Below are 21415 nucleotides of genomic sequence, written 5' to 3'. Positions count from 1 at the left end.
ATTGATGAAAAAAACTTCTCGCAATAAAAAAGATAGATTTTTCTTGAGTTATAGGCCAATTAAGAGAATCTAATCGAATCCAAAGCAAATCTAACCGCACCAGAAAGTTGTATAAACAAAAACAAAATTTTTTTCAACTTTTCTTTTACTGAACCCCCCCCCATTCCTCAATATGAAACTTCTCGTTTAATTCTTGATTCCAGTTTGAAAATACGAACCGGAAACAGCCAATCCAATTATTAGTGAAACCGGAAGTACATTTGGTAACTGACCTCAAAAACATTAAACCGGAATAAAATTCAATTAGCAGAAACGTTAAATTTACAATATCTCAGAAGTATTGTAAAACTAGTAATAAAAAATATTGTAGAAAAAAACCAGTGAATGACAATTAAAATTATTTTATTCTGCCAAATGAAACATCTACTATTCGTACTAAACTATTTTAAAATTTGACTGGACTATTACAATTCCACTAATCTTCATTAGTTGAACCAATGTTTTCGGTTTTCACTTAACTATGTGCGTTGTTGCCGGTAAACGTGGTATAGATATTAGAACTCATAGTAAGAAACGCACTGGAATTTTAAAATCAGTTAGGTATCGAAATAAAACTCTTTCAATAACGAAAATAATGGTATATATTTTATCCTTATTATAAATATGTTAACAATGATTCTATATTAGGTTTATAATAATCTAACCAAGAATAAACTAAGTGTGGATCCTATCGCGGCTCCGGTACCTATAAAAACGACAGTCATACACGAAGCGATTTCCCTTTCATGTCGATCTACGACTCTAAAATTGAAATAATTCAAAATCAATCGTCTAAAATCTAGTTAAAACTATCGACATACGTACTTAGAAGTCAAAATTTGTATAATATTAGTCATGTAACCATTGGTAAATGCAAATATAAATTGGATTAATATATATTGATAATCTCTGTCAAACACAACTGCCAAATGATACCGGGGTTGTGCGTTACATAATAAAATTAATGGAATGAATATTAGCCTCGATACAGTTAAAATAGTAATTAAGATTATGTTTTTTGGCTGGAAATAAATTAATTAAATAAAAATTAATGTATATACGTGTTATAAATTACTCTACCTTAAGTATTCTACCAGCAATGATTCTACCAGAATAATCACCGATACTGAAAAGTAAGTAGGTTATTGTTGGAACGAAATATACATCTAAAAGAGAAAATGTACCGTAAGTTCTGAAAATAATGATTTATATTACAAAAAAATGAAGTTTTATTCAAGCACTTATACTCAATATTAAATAGAATACGTTTTAATTGAAATATTTCAGATTAATAAAAATCTGTTGTGAGAAATTCACGGTCACCTGATTACCGGCAGCCATGTTTTCCTTATAGAATAAGTGGGCTGTCACTTAATAGTTATAGAGAGCAGCTGCAGTATTGTTTATATAATAAAGACGATTTTTCTAATATTGTAAAAAGATTAGTATAAATAATTTATATAAATTATTATGAAGAAAATAGAACACATGTTAATTGTAATTTATCTACAGTGCAACCTCATTTTTGTGTTAACGAGATAAATCACTCTGGCGGTGTTGCCTGATTTAAAGCATGAAATATCAGTAAATTTTTTATACACATATTTATTATATGAAAAATAACATTTGCAAAACAAAATAAACAATACAAACAATGTATTAATTACAAAATCAAGAAGTAATGGGAAGTCCAACAATAAATAATGTTGAAAATAGGTTCGTTCCACCCCATCAAAAAACCGTCCTTGGTACAGTGACGATTCTGCGCACTGCTCCGGCTGGATTTTAAGTAAACAGCTGATCTTAATGCCACGCTCTACCACATTTTGTTGATTATTAGTTGAATGATATAATTTCACTTTAAATAAACAATTCAAAGAAGAATATCATTTATTTTATGTTTATAACCAGAAAGTTTCATAAAAGAAAGTGTCTTCAATCTTATCTCGTATTACAAATTGTTTTCTGTATTGTTCTGTTTTATCTTGAACAATATTATCGATGACAACATTAATAAAAATGCGCGATTACACTTCCATTTCCCTGAACTCGATGTCAAGATGCTGCACAATGTCTTTCATTATGCAAACACTTGTTTATGTTTATAATTAAATTATCTAAGGAAATTTTTAAATATTTACTGCTCGCAAACACAAAAACGAGAAATATTGATTACTGGATCACTTAATTTAATTAAGGAAATGAATAATTAACAGAATTAAATTATCCAAAAAAAAATCAACAATCGAAATTTTGTAATTAGAAATTCGATACGTTCAATTCATTTTACTTTTATCAGACTTAGAATGTAGAAAGTAATTTGTACCCATAAAATACGAAATAATTAAGTTAGGACCTAATATAGGGTATTTCAATAAGTAAAATATAGATTTGCCGGTATTTTATATATATATATATATATATATATATATATATATATATATATATATATATATATATATATATATATATATATTAATGACTAAAGTTTACACCTCTATATTCCGCCGATTTTAAAATAAATGAATCCATACACGGCAAGTGTACCGGAAGTAGCCATCTTAAAACGAGTATAACTCATTTTATTTTGATTGAGAGAAAGCAAATAATTTTAATCAATGTTACAGGAGTCTAAAATGACGAAATGTGAAATAATCCTGTTTGATCGCAACGTTAATTTAGTTCAAGTTTTATTAAAATCACTCTATTTAATTACGATTCTGTGCAAATAAAATGTAGTGGCGCCCTCGTCCGTGATTATATATAAACACAATTGTCATTTGAAAAAATTTTTTCATTCATTACAAAGTTTATATTAATCAACAAAAATCAGCGTAGAACCATCAAAACCTTTGGAAAACAGTACTAGACAAAAATCAACGAAATTAATCAACAAAACAATTTTATTTCTATATTACCAACTTTAATGTCTGTATTACCTTTAAAATAATGTTTTGATAAATTATTCACCCGTAAAAATATTTTATACAAATAGTTTTATCCTATGTAAATTTAGGTACTACGCCACTGATATAGTCTATTCTGTGGCAGCCATTTTGGATAACTATCCCGGTTAATTAACTTTACTTGACGTACGAATCCCTACTTACTACTTTATGTTCTAATTTCAGGTCTAACTTCCCAGCCTCATGAGATAACATTTAAACTCAATAGCTTGTTTGTTGTTTACCTTTATTTAATATATTGAGAAAAAATGAACAGATGTCTCAAATTACGTAAACTTTTGCAATAAACTATAGGAGTGCTGACGTTAACCACCGCCATTGTTATCACAGGTCAGGGATCAACAAAGTTTCCACTGCGTTGACAATCGTATATATGTTTAGCGATTTGTGATTTTTCCGTTTCATAAATTTTGTAAAAAAAATACTTCCTAGTACAAAACATATACAACAATAAATTAATTAAACACTTGTTTGGAAAGTGAACTATAACGTAGGTTAACAATATGACGGATGTGACGCCACGCTCCGGTTGTCTATTGCCGCGAACTATCTAAATCAAAGTGATAATTCTTCTTTTTTATTTGCGTTTATAAATTTGAGGTTATTTGTAGGTATTTATTATTTACATTTAATATTTCGTGTATAATATAATTTATAAAGAAAATACTTACCATTCCATTTGTCACCGTGCCCTTTACCTTCGGATTCGATAAGTACGCAGACTCCAGGAAACGCGGAAATTGAAATAAAATAAATAAAAAAAGCGCAAAAACAGTAGCACCATATCTTCTTAAAAATCACCTTGTACGAAACGACATCTTGTAATGTAGAATTTGTCTGTAGGTCGCTAACTATCACAGCTTGGTCGAATGAGTAATATTTAAAAAAAACAGATCGAGTTAATAGAATATATAAAATTATAGCCAGAGCTATAGTACAATTTCCTATTATGAAATAAACTAGAGCAGTGTGTGTAGACGATGCTCCTATAGCTAAAGCAGCTATTTGAGTCAACGCTGCAAATACTCCACCCAATGCTTGTCCCCCTATAAGAGCGGTTATGTAAATGGGGGAAAACTTTCCTACTACTCCCACAATACTTCCTCCAAAAATAGGACTGAAAACTAAAATTACAACTATTGGTATTCTATTCACCAAATATGGATGTTATATATATATATATATATATATATATATATATATATATATATATATATATATATATATATATATATATAACTATACTATAACTACTATTCGAAGAATACAAAGTTTGGTACATTATATGAGATTGTTAGTCATTAAGTAATGATAAGTACAAGGCGATCGAATCAATCATTAATTATGAGTAACATAACCTTAAAATTTTACACAAGTTTTTATCTGTTATTTGATTTAATTTTCAAATCGTGAATAATTTGATTCTAAAACTTTCTTCACTCTTCTAATTTTTCATAAAACTTTGATATTTTCAATTAAAAAGTCGACATGTTTTCAACTATTTTATTCAAAAACTTTTTTAAATAAATTGTCGGATAAAAAAAAATTAGGATTGTTCAATAGCTTTCCATTTACTATTACTTAATGCCCTTAACAGTTTCATACAATATACCAAATTTGGTTTTTTCAAGTGGAAGGGTTACAAAGGAATTAATTTTTTCGAAATTTTGGGTCCCACTTGTAACGATACAACTTAATTTTGAGGTAAATCATCATATTTTACACTCTGTATAGGTTATTTTAGGGGACAACTTGTATATATCCAATTTCTCACTTTCTGATATAAATACGAGATACGATAAAAAAAATAAGATAAATGTATCTTCGAAGCGTTTTTAGTGAATCTTTAAAAGTGGAAATTGAAATTTACCACTTTCTACAAGTTTTGTTATCTTTTAATTTCGTTTTTCAATAAAATACTTTTACTTCTCACCTCGATTATGTAATTATTTCACTGAATTTTCAAGTTTACTAAAATGAATTATATTAAAAACAAATGAATATTCAAATTAGAGATAAAAGAACAAACAAATTACTTACTGTTTAGGAATAAGCTTGTGAGTAACGTCAATATAAAAAAACCATGTTGCCCTGAAAGTAGAATGTCCTTCAAATAACTTAAACCACAATTTATAATATTCCTCACTCAACACTTTTAACAACAAAATTAATATTCCACAGAGAAATAATATATAAAAGGATTTGATTATGATAAAAGATATTTCACATATAGGAGCCACCTCTTTAAAATCTATTTAAAACCACATCAAGTTCCATACACAATTAGTTTTTTATTTAAAACATAACCTAACCTAACAATATCGACCATAACCATACACAACCACGATTAATATTTAATTAAACAATAAAAAAATACCCAATTATATATTAAAAACAGTTGTTGTCCATTCAAATAAGTTATAAATCAGGCTCCACATAGATGCCACATTATAGTTTTTTTCCGTTCTTCGTACAAAAAAATTTAATTCGACTTTGATTACATATAATTCGACCGATATAAACACGAAAATTTTGATCACGTACAAATTTGAGGTCTTAATTTTGCTTATAAAATACCAATGAATATCTTAAAATACGGAAATAAAAAATTCAGACGTAATTCCTCGATTTCCAAAACAATAAATCATACAACGTTGTAGATTGATAGTACACGGCTGCCAACGTTAAAAATATATTTTCCCCTGATACAGGAACAACTGATTTATTCAAATTTAATTAAAACAGGGGATATTTGAATTAAGATGTTTCCAGTTATGAAAATTTATTATTTTTAGTCATATTGCCAGTTTGCCTAATGATAGCAATTAATATCATTACATTTTATCCATACTGCAAGTTTTTTATGAATTTCTTCATAAAAATTCATAATTTTTACAAACTAGTTATATGTATAGAATATGTTGACTAAAATGTTCAGTAATTAAGATAAGAAGTGATAACTGAAGGCATACAAAAATAAATGAATCATTTAAAATGCATAACCTTGATGATAAACATTTAAAAATGATAAAAAATAATATATTGCAAATGAGGAAGTGGTAAATGGAAAACTGAAATGGTAATTATTTGTATATTTTACTTTAAATGATGATAAAAATTCTCTAATATATTAATATTAAACTAAAAATATTTTTGTTATAAAATAGAAAATTTAACAATAATTATTCTCGGGTAAAGTCAACAACAAAACTATGTTCTAGTTCATTAAATTTGTCTATGTTTATATGAATAAATATTTTAAAAAAATCACTTACAGTTATCAGTGTCAATATTCACTAGCACCAAGGTCAATAACATTAACAAAAGAATAAAAATTAGTGATCCTAGTATTCTTAAATTGAGAGGTATTCTGTAACAAATATTTTAAATAAATAAATTAAATTATAATTTAATTCGTATTTACCTATGACTAATGACTGTATTTAATATTAAAAATACCAAATTAGGATAACTCGAAGTTAAAGTCAAATAAGAAGTAAACTCTGCTTGTAATGTAGATCGCGTTGGAGCATCTTCTCTAATACTAAGATTACTACTAACATTCCTAAATTTATACATCCAATACTGCAAATAAAGTAGAATATTCACAACAAACTTAAAAATTTCTAAATGATACTCACATCATCAGCTGTTATAAAAAAATTCCAAGGTAGTAAAGTCACGATACCTAATATGTAAAATATAAAATAGGTAGCATAGAATTTATCCACGGGTTCCGGTTTAAATAAAGGTCTAATATCCCTTACAACAATATCGTTACCATCGTCTTCGTTTTCCGAATCGAATTGTTGTTGTAAAAGTGGTGTTGTATTTACAGAATATGCCATTTTTTAGTTTTTAAATAACCATTTCGAAAAATATTTATTCTATCAGATGAACGGACAAAGCATGACCCTGATTGTTCACAACACCTTTAATGACTGTAAACGTTATACTGAATCGATTTTATTTAGCTGTTTTGATTCTGATAGCACTATATAATGTTAGTGAATAAAAATGGATCACTGTAATTAATCAGTTGTCAGATATATAAAGCTGCGGAAAGCTTCTTTGGTCAGCTTTATACATCGTATCCAGCTAAATATATATCAGTCACAAATAATTATAATGTTGCCAAATTGTATTCTGTTCCTGGCATTCTAAAAAACTGAATATTATATTTCTCATAACATATATATAATTAACTATAGAATCAGAATGTAAAATAGCTCGAATATTAGGACGCATATGGAACTCTGTCATCTGTAATTTTCTATAGTCATCTATAATTTTTTTTATAAAAAAAAATAATTTTTACTTTGGAGAAAGTATGTTAAAAATTTTCAATTGTTGTTAATAATTATTCGATAATACAAACTAATCTGTAACTATTTTGACCAATATTTAAGAATCTATAGAAAAAATCGTAAACAATAAATTACGCAGGTATTTGTTTCATATCTAAAATTGGCAACATCATTATTTACCAGTTTTATGACTGTAGTTATATAGAAGGTATCGTTTGACAGAAAAGCTAGAACTACTTTTACTAATCGAGGTGGGCTCCATCGATTATTATAAAACTACGTTACCAAAAACTGTTTAAATACTTGAAATTGAAATATCGTCCAGAATTACGTTATTGACAGTTTGGTCAATAACGTAACGGCACAATATCTAATTTTCGAATACTTTGTTTGCTTATTTGTGAACATTGTTTTTTTTTTTAATTTTAAATCCTGAATCTCAAGCAAAAATTATTAAAAAACGCTTCATTATCGTTGTGTTGTGAATTTTTCATCACGTGTTGAACGAGATAGCTCATCATTTTTCTGATTTCCTGTTGTTTTGACCATCAGAGGTGAGCATTTAAATGCATTTTCGGAAGCCAGAAGAAATACTTGTTTAAGAGCTTTGAAACGGGGTCCTTAAACAAGCTTTGCATAGGGGTCAGAAGTTGTGTATAATTATTTACATTTTTTTATTAATACCGGCACTTTAAATCACTGCTTAAAATCAAATAATACAGAGTGTGTCTCATAAGATTTACACGTTAATAATGAGGATAAATATTTTGTGTACCATACATGCAAAATGGCCGATCTGTTACGTATAATTCCATTTTCTTGTTTCACTTATTCGTATTACTCTGTTTTGTTAATTTGTTATTGAAATTGTGATAAAAATAGAAGGTTTTATAGTTTTATTTCCTAATCATCTAATTTGGTACTAGTTCTTACTAAATGATTCTTTTGAAACGTGTTTTTCGTGACTTTCCCACCTCTAGTTAATTTTTATTCAATCCACTTCTAATCTATAGACTTTGTAATTAAAAAATTTTTGTCAGTAACAAACATTCACTAATGTTAAAAAAATGAATATAGAAAAAAATTTTTTATTCTTATATATACCTTACAATAAATACATTAATATTAGTAACGCCTCTTCTGGGTACTTATATATAAAACATTGTTTCCTCTAATAAAAGCATCTCCAAATTTATTTTTTAATTGTCCATTAACATATTCTTCGGTTTGTTCCAAAGCTATGTTCATATATCCATCTAGACAAGCAAGAACTCCTAAAAACAAGTTACATTCAAGATTATAATCATGGTGGTATCAATTATGTTTTACCTCTGTAATCAACTCCACTATTCAGTTTTACTACAACTGGTCTACCGTGAATTTGTTGAATAAACGAAGATAATGCTTCTTTTCTGCTCATTTTTACTATTTGCAAATATTAAAATAATGAGAAGGAATAAATCTATGTAGGTTAGACTTTTTCTTCTCTTTAAATTCTAATTGGACTCGTTTATCGGTGCGTTCCACTAAGCGTTCATGGCGCCTGAAATATTCTTTTGGACGTTCCACATTGCGACTACGATTATTGTAGTCGTGGCGAGAGCATCACTCATAACGTTCACGACAACCCTTGCCAAGAGGTGGGTCGTCTCATCTCAATATTTGATGCGGTATAAGTACTTTGGAGATATTCTTGTGACGCACCACCAAATATTTTACTATCTCCGCAGAAGTTATGTTGATTTTACTTCAATGTAAATCAGTTAAACAGTCAACTAAAACAATTCAATAACTTATAAATCATATTATAACCTCTTAAAGCTCTTGCTTTATTTTTTTTGTTTTGCCATTCCTTAATATTTATCTCAATGCTCAAAATAACCATTCTACTTGGGATTACGATTGACTAGGTGGAACAAGAAAGATCGTGTTCGTGAACGTGATTGTCGTGAGTGCTTAATGGAATGCACCCAAAATGAGGAAAAAATCAAAAAACCTCAAATATTTTACGTTGGTAGTATGACAGTTGACAAGACGTAGTTAGCAGACATTTCATATTTTGGTTTAGTGGTACGAAATAATACATAGTATATTATTCGTTCATGTTGGATTATACTTGTTAAAAGTATTTTATATAAAATAAAGAGTTTTTATGCCAATTTAGATAACATTGAAAAGTGACTTTTTAAATATATTCGACATAAGAACGTAAAAAATATTAGTGAAAATGGCTGTTGCTAAAAGAGGCGCATCAGTTTTCGAAGATTTGTCCAACGTCGAATTCGAAACTAGCGAAGATGTTGAAGTTATCGATAAATTCAAGAATATGAACTTAAAGGAAGAGCTACTTCGTGGCATCTTCGCATATGGTAAGTTTAAGAATGTAGGTCAAACTTATTTACAATCACTAACCTCGTTTAGGTTTTGAAAAACCATCCGCAATCCAACAAAGGGCTATAAAACCTATTATGAAAGGTAGAGATGTTATAGCTCAAGCACAATCTGGTACCGGTAAAACTGCTACATTTTCTATTTCAATTTTACAAGCTTTGGATTTAACAATGAGAGAAACGCAAGTCTTGTGTTTATCGCCTACTAGGGAATTAGCAGTACAAATCCAAAAAGTTATTCTAGCTTTAGGAGATTTTATGAATGTACAATGCCATGCTTGTATCGGAGGAACAAATCTTGGTGAAGATATCAGAAAACTTGATTACGGTCAGCATGTTGTAAGTGGAACACCCGGTAGAGTATATGGTGAGTTTGAATTATATATTAATGGTACAATATTATTATTTTATTAATTTTACAGATATGATCAGACGGAGAGCTTTAAGAACAAGATCTGTTAAGATGTTAGTTCTAGACGAAGCAGATGAGATGTTAAATAAGGGTTTTAAGGAACAAATTTACGATGTTTATAGATTTTTACCCCCGTCGACACAAGTGGTACTCATTTCGGCAACTTTGCCTCACGAAATTTTGGAAATTACTTCAAAATTCATGACAGATCCTATTCGGATTCTAGTAAAGCGGTAAGCATCATTTTGTTTCATTGTTTACGATTTTTGCATATAATTTATGTATTTTCTGAACTAGCATGATGAGGGTAGGTTAATATTCATCAAATTTATGAGTGGGGGGCACCTTTTTTGTTTTTTTTTTTAGATTTATATCCATGAAAAACAGTTTAAGTTTACTGAACATACTATTTCCTATATTTTTCTCATTTTTGCTACTTTCTTTTTGTTTTTTGATCATTTTTTTGATTTTTACCCATTTTCTGTTAGTGTAAATTGGATTTAACGTTGATAAATATACTGAACACAATTTTCTATATTTTATTGGTTCTTGATTATTTTCCTTTCATTTTTCGATTATTTTTCTGATTTATGTTCATTTTTGTTTAATATAAGTTGAAATTTCTGATGATACATATAGTAAATACACTATTTTCTTATTTTTTACTACTTTCTTTCTGTTTTCTGATTTTTCCCCATTTTCAATAAACTAAATTTAATTTTAAATTGGTACTATACCTTTACAGCAACATTTACAATAACATTGTCCTTCTGCCCTTTCAACCGGATATGAAACATTAACTTATGGAAAATTTAAAGTCCAGTGCAATTATTACTTTTAATCAAAGTACCCAAAATCCATTATCTATTTCTCAAGTGTATTATAATTTTCCTCATAAACATCTGACTTTTTATTCAAAATTCAATAACTTCCAATTTATTTTCCAAACATTTGTAGTGATGAATTGACTTTGGAAGGAATCAAGCAGTTTTTCGTAGCCGTGGAAAGGGAGGAATGGAAATTCGATACCTTGTGTGATCTCTATGATACTCTAACCATCACCCAAGCAGTTATTTTCTGTAATACGAAGAGAAAGGTTGATTGGCTTACGGAAAAAATGAGAGAGAACAACTTTACAGTTAGTTCTATGCACGGAGACATGCCTCAGAAAGAAAGAGACAACATAATGAAAGAATTCAGGTATACAGGCGTATTTAATAATTTTTTAACAGCATTTTAGATTTTGATTTTCATATTTAGATCTGGTCAAAGTAGAGTTTTGATAACTACTGACGTATGGGCGAGAGGGATCGACGTACAACAAGTCAGTTTAGTCATAAACTATGATTTGCCGAATAATCGTGAGTTGTACATTCATCGTATAGGTAGATCAGGAAGGTTCGGCAGAAAGGGTGTTGCCATTAATTTCGTTAAATCTGATGATATAAGAATTCTAAGGGATATCGAACAATATTATTCCACACAGATAGACGAGATGCCTATGAATGTGGCCGATCTCATTTAATTATTTACCCTTTTCACTTGTTTATGTAATTGGGAGATATTTCACTTTTTGGGGTGGAAATTTTTTCATTTTTGACGCTTCAAAATTTGTGTTTATGTATTTAATGTATAAGATTTTGTAAAATAACAATAAGTATATGGAAATAAATTAGTTTATCAAAATGTATTTTAATCAACTTTATTTTGACTTTTTTTCAAAATTCAGTTGTCAATTTCCTTTTACTTCATTTATGTGATGTTTTTATAGCCAATTAAGGGTCCAAAATGTCTCTAAGACCCAACTAACAACCCTTCAAGTAGAATCTAATAATTTCAACTGAGAATTTTACATTTTTTTTTTCAAAATCCAGTTGTCAATTTCCTTCAACTTCATTTATGTGATGTTTTTATAGCCAAATAGGGGTCCTACTATCTTTTAAAAGGGTACAAAATGTCCCTAAGATTTGTACTGAAGATTTTGACTTTTTCAAAATTCAGGTCTTAATTTCATTTATTTGATATTTTCATAGCTAATTTGGAGCCCTACTACCATTTAAAAGTGTCCAAAATATCCGTAAAACCAAACCTACAACCTTCAAGTAGAATTGAATGCATTCTACTGAGAATTTTGACTTTTTTTCAAAATTCATTTCTTTATTTTTGTTAATTTAATTTATGTGATATTTTCATAGCCAATTTGGGGCCCTACAACATTTTAAAATGGCCAAAACGTCCCAACGACCAAATTAACAACCCTTCAAGTAGAATTGAATGATGCTTACAGAAAATTTTGACTTTTTTTTCAAAATTAAGTTCGTTTCTTTTGTTAATTTCATTTATTTTTAAAATGGTCCAAAATTTCCCAAAGCCCAAACTCTTTAAACAATAATTCTCACAGAAAACTTTTCACATTAATTCATAATACATGAATGTATAAAGCAATGAAAGAAGTTTAAATAGTACATGTAAGTTGTTAAAAATCTGTATATACACCATCATAATGATTCAAAATCATATCAAATTATACAAAAAATAGATGAAAAAATGGAAAAAAACATTGAGTTGCACAAATCTTTATTTAAAAAGAAACCAGACATTATAAGTTTAAAAAGTCACACTCATGTAAAGAAAATGAGAAAATTTACGGTTTACTTTGTCCTCGAGATGACCAGTAAACACCATTGTTAGGATTCAGTTGGTTAGACCTGTTGTCATTATCAGATTTGGTAAAAGAATAAGCCAATGATAACATTGAAGCAAGCAAATCTGAAAGAAATTTATTGGCATCATAACTAATACTTGACTTTAAACAATAAAATAATTACAAATTTGTTTGTAATTGTACTCACTCATCCATCCAGAAGGTCTGTCGTTGTAACCTCTGCTCTTCCAAAACACAGAATTTTTTGAGTTCAACTGAACGATTGTTATCCATCCCCTCTATGTTGACTATCCAACCAATTTCTGTCAAATAATGCAAGAGAAAGTCTCTTTTATTCTGTTATTTCAGGGTTTCCCCTACGTTGGAATAATAATTAGTTTGAACTTTTTAGTTCATTGTATATATTCATATTAGGAAATCATCAGTGTTGCCAATTATTTGAGTTGCTATCAAAGTACATATTAAAAATTGACCGATGTATTTACAACAACAAGAATTAACGCCATGTTGTATTAATAACAAAAGTATGACGTACAACCATAGATAAACTAAATATACCTATCATTATCATTACAAACACCTCAGATGATTTGAATAGTTTATTATAAATGACAAATTATTGTGATAACTATAATCTCAATTCTTTTAATAAAAAGTATAATATCCTTTCGATATCATGCACCAAAATCCGAGTTAATTGCAAAGTACTTAAATCTAGACCTGCTGTTTTAGTATTTAGATTAATGAACAGAGGGCGCGTGAGTAATCGGAGTATGATATTGCACGTTATGAAACGATAATTTTTAGTCTTTAATAAATAAAACTGTTGATAAAGTTGTAAACAAGAGATAATAATATATTAAAATGTTCCTTTTGAATCGTTCTATCGATTCACAGATAAACAAAACAACAGAAACAGCATAGATCTTTTAATTTTAATTTCGATATATTCCACCAAACTCGATTTAGGTATATCAGAATGAATTGCTCTTTTGATTGTTTTGGACTATCTAATAGAATGAATATTTAAAATACAAACTTAAAATAATTGTATAGAGCGTTTATTAATCAAATCTATAGAAATACATATAGTGTAAATAAAACTTAACCAAAAAAATATAAAATCAAAAATCAGGTGGTGGTACTGCTGGGGGAGAGCTTCTTCTCATTTTTTCGTTTGTTGTTGGAGGTTTTAATAACGGATTTTCTTCGTCGGTTACCATTCTTCTTCTCGACCTCGATCTATATGAGTAATTTTCCGGATATCTTATCTTTGAAGAGTTTTTGGAAACGCTGCTATTCCAAAAAATTATCGCAGCTATGAAAAGAATTACGAGACCGAAAGCCGTGCCGACGTATATTTTGAATATTTTCGTATCCGAGTACTAAAAAACAATAAGAAATTCTCTAAAAGGTAAATAAACACTATTTAGTATAAGTAACTGCGGAATGACGTCACAACAAGCTGTCATAGAGATTATTTCGTGTTACGTGATTTGAAACGTCGGCCATATTGTCGTGGTGAATGAACAAACATTTTACTTCATTTGTATATAGACAATTGTTTGTTTCGACTGCTTTTTTTAATTAAAATGGCCTACAAAATGAAAATAAAACACCTCTACTGATAATAATTTTAATGTAAATAACACAATATTATTGTCACTCAAGACAATATGACGGCTGGTTGTGACGTCGCTTTATTTACATTGAAATTATTATTAGTAGTGGTGGTTCGTTTTAATTTTTTTATCCCAAAAATATTCATTTCAATAGAAAACGTGTTCTAAACAATCATTGTTTATACACAAATGATAAAAAAGTCTTTGTCTACCAAGGAATGCAATGATGTAACTCATCAACACAGAACTGTTACTAACAATTCAGAACTGAACAAAACGCGAACGACAATTTCCAGAATACACTCTGAATTACACTCACGAACAAAGCTATTGTTGAATATATTAGATTGAAACTTTCTACTACATATGCAACCTACATGGCGTGTTATTTGCGAGGAATATTTACAAACTAGGATATTATTTCTTTAATGAATTAGTGAAGATCAAATTATTTAATAAAATAACAACAAATTTTCCAAAAAAATTGGTTATATCGAATAAAACAATAAAATACATGATTATTTTAGTCTCTCATATTTCACATTTATGTCACTAGTAATATAGAAATGTTGAAATTATGATGTATTCGACCTTGAATTACTGAGCAATTATACCAGCACCTAATAAAAACTATTTAAATGATATCAAAATAAAAAATTAGTTTACACTTACCAACATTCTCAAACACATGGCATCATCGACTGGAGATTTACAAGGAATGCAGCTTTGTAGTCCGGGTTGTGGCTGATATTGTCCCGCCGGACACATTTTGCAAAAAGCTTCATCGTCAGGACTAAACGTATGTTTTGGACAAATTACTGAAAATAATACTGTTAGTTAAAAAAAGACAAAGATATCTCGCTATTTTGAGATTACCGCAAATTCTTTGTTTGTATCTTTCGATTCCATAACCTCCGCGGCAAGTCGTAATGATTTTCGGTGGCCTATTTTTATCAGTTAATGTCACATTTGACAGAAAGTCTAAATTATGTTCTAGCCTTGATAAAACTTAAAATAAAAAAATAATTATTATCTCCAAGTTGATAAATGTTACAAAACGTTATTGTCATCTTATTATAACGGGTGTTTGATTATTATTCTAAACTAGGGTTATATAAAAATTTTTCAATTTCACAAATTAAGAGGAAAAAATTGCAAATATAAAAATATTTCGAATAACGTAATATGAAGATATATAGAATTTCCGCTTCAACTGGAAACTAAACTAAACTCTAAACTCTATATATTATTGATCGATATCTGCAAACACAACAAAAAAATTTACACGGGTAATAAAAACCATCGATACTATACGGGGTTTTAAAGTTACATTCAGTTATTTTTACAATAATATATTTTGGACATTTGACAGTTAACAATCAATTCTGTGATTGCATCTATTAATTTTTAATTCAATTTTAACTAAGCAGAATAGGCCAGTCCGGGACACGATAGATAATCTAGTTATTTATTATATATAATATAAGTATAAATTGAGTGTCCACCAGGTATAAACTCAAGTAATATATGAAAAGAACGACATAAAATTTTCAATATTTATATTGTTTTCTTTTTTAATAGTATTTTCCACTACTATAGATTATTCACCGATGTTTCTAATTTGACTCATTCGAACCGCAGACATAATATAGAAATGCGTAGTTTCACAAGATGGCGCAACTATATCTTAAACGGTTGCCTTTAGCGATAGTAACAGCGTTGCCAAGTTAAATATTTAATAAGGTATATTCAGACCATATTTTTCAAATACATAATATTCGTTGGGCAATAATGGAAATCAAACGGAGTTTTCTATGACGTTGTAATTTATATAACGAATATTCATGAAATAAAAATATAAATGAACATATTTTTAGTTTAGTCCCTGATGAATAGGTGGCACTGAAATAATGTCAGAAATCGTTTATAGTACAGTTAAAGAAGAAAATTTTATTTATTACCAAATATGCTTTGAGAGAAGCGTGAAATTATTTCTAGACGTATAATATCATGGCTAGGGGGAGTAATTGCGAACCGAAAGTTATAAAATATATATTTTATGAAATTTATCTTATTCAAAGGAGTTTTTGAAAAATTCTACGTTTTTTTATTTATTTGGTCGTAATTGAGAGTTGGGGGAGAGTGGGAACTTTGTAATTAAAAAAAGTCTGTAAGATCGGTTCTGCTCAATCAATTTTCGAAACAAAACAGACATTTTAAGAAATATTTTTAAATTTGGCATAAAGTTTCAAAAAAAAGTTTTTTATTCACCCCAATTTAAAATTATTACAATTTTACTACATATCTCCGATAAGATCGATTTTAGAGAAAAAAGTTTCAAACACAAAATGAAGCTAATAAAAAGCTTTACAAAATAAGTTATATACATTTTCGACGTAAATCTATTCTTTTGGCTGTTATGATTCAAAATATCTCGACAGAAATCAAACTATCTAACCAAACATCTCCACCAAGTATGTAAGTGAACGACCACCCCCTTGTAACCTTCGAAAAAATAGCTTTGGATCATAACAACTAAAACAATGGGTTTACATAAAAAGTGTATAGAATCTTTTTTGTAAAGCTTTTTACGAGCTTAATTTTTTGTTTGAAACTTTTTCCTCTAAAATCAATATTTTTGTAGATATTCAGTAATATTGTTATAATTTTGGAGGGGGACTGGGGGCAAAGGAAGCTTTGTCGCTAAAAATTCTTTCAGGGATTATTTTTTTCCAATCAAAAACAAGCTTTGGCATGAATTTCAATATATAAACAAAACTTGTTGGTTAAAATCTTTTTACCTGGAATATTTTTGACGATTCGGGCATTTTTGTCAACCAAATATATCAGATTAGCGTACGTCTTGAATCTACAATTGATGTTACATTTTTCGTCACTTATCATCGGGTAAATGTCATAAATATCGTTCATAGTTACTGTCAAAGTGACATTGTAGAAAGTGTCATCGTCCTAAAATATAAATTTTAATGAGAACTACAAATTTTTCGTATATTAGAAAACTTACATCAGTTATACAAACGGGTCGTAGTACGTCGACCTTACACAATTTACCGGTACTACCACACAGTAACGGACCCGCCATTTTCGGTAGATACGCGAATAAAATATCGCCGTCAGCTAAAGAGCAACTATCGTTGACCCAGTAGAAAACTTCCAATTTAATTTTATATATAGGGAATGTTATTAATTCGAGCTCATGCGTATAATTATCTTCATCTCCTTCTTTATTTGTTCGTGTACAACTATAATTTCCCGCTGTTTTAGTATCCGCGTTCTGAATAACCAGAGGATTGTCGGAAATCGGAAGAATATCAGCTAAAATTACAAACATTAAATTTATATTTTATTTCGCTAAATAATAAATAATAATCTTACGTGAATCTTGGCCGTCTTTAATAAATTCCCATTTAAAAGTTACTCCATCCGTTTCGATAAGTTTATCAGCGACGCTTCCGCAATAAATTTTTGCTTTCCGATTGGGATACACTAATACATCAGTTCCTACAAATAATATATTTGAATTTTTGAGTCCGGCTCTGTCTACTTTCTCCAAAACATCTCATATTTTAAATCATAGAATTCTATGGTTTAAATAAATATTTTAAAGAATGTGACTCTATTTAGTTCATAGTTTATCTATGTCTCACAAACTATTTCTACCTAATAATACATGACGCTACTATTTATTATTAGGATTTTCCGTATTTTCTTTCTATTTTTGTTTACATGCGTTTATAATTCGCATTAATATTTATGATATTCCGGAATATATGAAAAACTATTAAAAACAATGTTTGTCAGTATGAAAAATTCATTGTAAAAACAGGTACCTGTATTAATATCATAATCTTTATCTAACACTTCATCAACATTATTACTCTCGATGACATTAGATGACCTTCCCAAACTTTTCAAATACAACAAACTTCTTTTCTTCCTTTTTAACGGTTGAGTTTTGTTTGTAATAAGAAAACCGTCGTGGAAGCTTATCATTTTCGAACAATTTAAATTTGTTATATCCATATTTTCAGCCAAATCGCCTTCCAAAGAATGTAAATAATTATCTACGTCACAAGGACAATGTACATTTGCATTGAATTCGCTTGCTTTGCATTTTTTTCCGTCACCTGAAAATGATATAAATTTATCAGTTGAAATTTGTAGAAAATTTGAGTAGATGGCGCTGTATGTCGTGTGTATTATTACCTATTACAGTTTCTTTATAAACCAGGTCCGTATTTTCAGATTTATTGGTTGTTTTATGTTCCTTCAATAAATCGTACATATCGACATATTCCAAATTAATTTCTTGCATTTTTTTATTAACTAGTTTCTCCAAAACGGATTCGTTCATTTTTTTCATCTTCTTTCCCGAATTATTCACTATTATGACCATTATTTTCGTGGTTTCTTCAGCTTCTGGTGTGGGTATTGGTACGAATGGAGTTGATCTGATAGTTGATTCTTCTACAACTGATTTTTCCGTATGGTTCGTTTCTTCAACTGCCGTTAATAAAACAATATTTTCTTCTGATGCCGTTACTTCATCCGGAATACTTTCTTCGGATATAATTTCAGTAGCGTGTGTAGTAGATGATTCGGTTTCAGAAAGGGTCATTAGAAAGGGCTCAGTTGCAACAACCATTCCACCATGTTTATAAGTTTTTTGAGATCCAACAACAACTTGTGTAGACAAATTAATCATTTCTTCTGTTTGGTTTTCTTCTAATACTGAACTAGCAGTCTCAAATTTAGCTTCTTCTTCTTCTTTTATTGTAGTTTCTTTTCCTTCTTCCCCTCTTTCTTCGGTTGAAGTTGTTACTATTTTCTCAATTGACTGTTCGATTTGCTTGGTAACAGTCAAACTTTTTACTGTAGAGTGAGTTGTATGCTCCTTGGTAATCTTTTGTTCATTTTCAACAAGTTTAGTTTTTGTCTTGGGGATTTTTTCTGTAGATATTTCTTCTGTTATGGTTACTTCTGCAGCGGTTATTTCCTTTGCTGCCGTAAAAACTTCTGTGCTTTCCACTTCAGTTGCTTTAGTTTTTTTACTTTCTGGTTTATGAGTTTTGTATTCTTCAGTAACTGCTATTTCTTCTTCGGTTTTGGATGTTTCCATTCCTGTGAGAAATTCTCTAGAGCTTCCAGTTTTCATTGTATTGGTGGCGATCTCTTCAGTTGCTGTAGTTCTAGTTCTAGCTTTATCTTCTATTATAGTATGTTTTTTCGTAGTTTGAAATGTTTCATGAACTATTTCAGATAGTTCTGTATGCTTCAGCTTCTTTGTGGTCTCCGGTAATATTTTTTTTGTTTTAGTTTCTTCAGTAGTTGTTGAAGTTTCGTACTCTTCACTCGAGGCCATTGCAGTTTCTGATTCTTCTTCTATTCCTGTTGTTTCGGGGAACGTCTCAGATATTTCGGTGGTTTCTACAATCGCTGATGGTTTGGTTTTATGTTCTTCAGTAGAGGCCATTGCAGTTTCTGATTCTTCTTCTAATTCTGTTGTTTCGGGGAACGTCTCAGATATTTCGGTGGTTTCTACAATCGCTGATGGTTTGGTTTTATGTTCTTCAGTAGAGGCCATTGCAGTTTCTGATTCTTCTTCTATTCCTGTTGTTTCGGGGAGCGTCTCAGATATTTCGGTGGTTTCTACAATCGCTGATGGTTTGGTTTTATGTTCTTCAGTAGAGGCCATTGCAGTTTCTGATTCTTCTTCTATTTCTGTTGTTTCGGGGAGCGTCTCAGATATTTCGGTGGTTTCTACAATCGCTGATGGTTTGGTTTTATGTTCTTCAGTAGAGACCATTGCAGTTTCTGATTCTTCTTCTATTTCTGTTGTTTCGGGGAACGTCTCGGATATTTCGGTGGTTTCTACAATCGCTGATGGTTTGGTTTTATGTTCTTCAGTAGAGGCCATTGCAGTTTCTGATTCTTCTTCTATTTCTGTTGTTTCGGGGAACGTCTCAGATATTTCGGTGGTTTCTACAATCGCTGATGGTTTGGTTTTATGTTCTTCAGTAGAGACCATTGCAGTTTCTGATTCTTCTTCAGTTTCTAATGTTCCTGAAGACTCTTCAGTGGCTTTAACAGTTACTGGTGATCTGGATTTATGTTTTCTAGTAGTAGCTGCTGTAAACTCTTCTGTTCTTTCGGATATTTCAGTATTTTCTAATGTCTCCGGTGATTTGACTGTCTCAGTTTCTTCTTTTTCTTCATTTTCTGTAGTTTCAGCTTCGCTTCCTGTAGTATGAGAAATCGATGTTGCAGAAGAGGACAAAGCAGATGATGCTTCCTCTTTTTGAACAGTTTCCTCTTTCGAAGGTGTAACTTTCTCTTCTTCTGTTTGCTTTTCCTCTGATACATTCTTTTCTGTGAATAGATAATTAATTAGAATGATTTGTCTCTTAAAATAATTTGAAAAAAATTATAATTAGCATATGGATTTAATATAAGGCTTGTAATTTTTAAATTGTTTTTTCTTCTTGGACACTGTTTTGCGGTAAGATGAATTCTAATTTCCGTCTTTACCTTCTTCTGTAGTTTCTTCGATTTTTGTTCGAAAAGATGACTTTTTACCTCCCACTTTGCCATGAAACGATCCATTTTCTTCAGAATCTTCTATAAACAATTCAGAACTCTTCTTAATAGTTTTTTCAGTATCTCCTTCACATTCTTCACAAAAAACTTTTTCTGTAACTCTGGAAAGATCGGAGCCTTTGTGCTGTTTGGATTTTTTAGTTGCGGTCTTTTTTACATCAGATGATTTGGGTTTTGTGGATTCTGTTATGATCGAAGATTTATCATCATTGGGTTCGTTTTGCTTATTGCATTCTTCACATTTCAAAGAATCTTCTTCTGTGTTGCGTGATTTTTTATGTTTGGTACTCATAACATTTGGGAATAGTGACATAAAATACTGGCAAGGTTGACAGTTGTATCGGTAATTTAAGATAAGTTTGCAAGTATTTTTGTATGCAACTGATTGGATTTAAA

General features: G+C 29.7%; 4 protein-coding genes across 4 annotated transcripts; 1 reads left to right on the top strand and 3 right to left on the bottom strand.

The window, feature by feature from the left end:
* Positions 1-623: 623 nt before the first annotated feature.
* LOC130904011 (equilibrative nucleoside transporter 3-like) lies at positions 624-7082 on the bottom strand. The gene is made up of 8 exons (XM_057816496.1): positions 6647-7082; positions 6430-6590; positions 6281-6375; positions 5046-5096; positions 3677-4129; positions 1120-1205; positions 865-1061; positions 624-801 (listed from the first exon to the last, which is right to left on the bottom strand). The coding sequence occupies exons 1-8, from the start codon at positions 6851-6853 to the stop codon at positions 690-692; spliced, it is 1362 nt and encodes a 453-aa protein (XP_057672479.1). The 5' UTR covers positions 6854-7082; the 3' UTR covers positions 624-689.
* A 1306-nt stretch (positions 7083-8388) lies between these two features.
* LOC130903807 (U6 snRNA-associated Sm-like protein LSm6) lies at positions 8389-8842 on the bottom strand. The gene is made up of 2 exons (XM_057816144.1): positions 8642-8842; positions 8389-8586 (listed from the first exon to the last, which is right to left on the bottom strand). Exons 1-2 carry the CDS (start codon positions 8730-8732, stop codon positions 8438-8440), a joined length of 240 nt encoding a protein of 79 aa, XP_057672127.1. The 5' UTR covers positions 8733-8842; the 3' UTR covers positions 8389-8437.
* Positions 8843-9325: 483 nt separating this feature from the next.
* On the top strand, positions 9326-11819 carry LOC130903957 (eukaryotic initiation factor 4A-III). The gene is made up of 5 exons (XM_057816417.1): positions 9326-9681; positions 9734-10069; positions 10125-10347; positions 11072-11314; positions 11375-11819. Exons 1-5 carry the CDS (start codon positions 9540-9542, stop codon positions 11637-11639), a joined length of 1209 nt encoding a protein of 402 aa, XP_057672400.1. The 5' UTR covers positions 9326-9539; the 3' UTR covers positions 11640-11819.
* Positions 11820-13827: 2008 nt separating this feature from the next.
* Positions 13828-21312, bottom strand: LOC130904204 (golgin subfamily A member 4-like). Its single transcript, XM_057816832.1, has 9 exons — positions 20951-21312; positions 18629-20791; positions 18253-18549; positions 17798-17923; positions 17427-17737; positions 17203-17371; positions 15278-15409; positions 15074-15219; positions 13828-14164 (listed from the first exon to the last, which is right to left on the bottom strand). The coding sequence occupies exons 1-9, from the start codon at positions 21309-21311 to the stop codon at positions 13904-13906; spliced, it is 3966 nt and encodes a 1321-aa protein (XP_057672815.1). The 5' UTR covers position 21312; the 3' UTR covers positions 13828-13903.
* Positions 21313-21415: the final 103 nt, after the last annotated feature.

The sequence above is a fragment of the Diorhabda carinulata genome, chromosome 2 (genome assembly GCF_026250575.1).
Source record: "Diorhabda carinulata isolate Delta chromosome 2, icDioCari1.1, whole genome shotgun sequence".
Taxonomy (NCBI): domain Eukaryota; kingdom Metazoa; phylum Arthropoda; class Insecta; order Coleoptera; family Chrysomelidae; genus Diorhabda; species Diorhabda carinulata.
The sequence above is the reverse complement of the archived record's forward strand: the minus strand, read 5'-3'. Positions and strand labels throughout refer to the sequence as shown.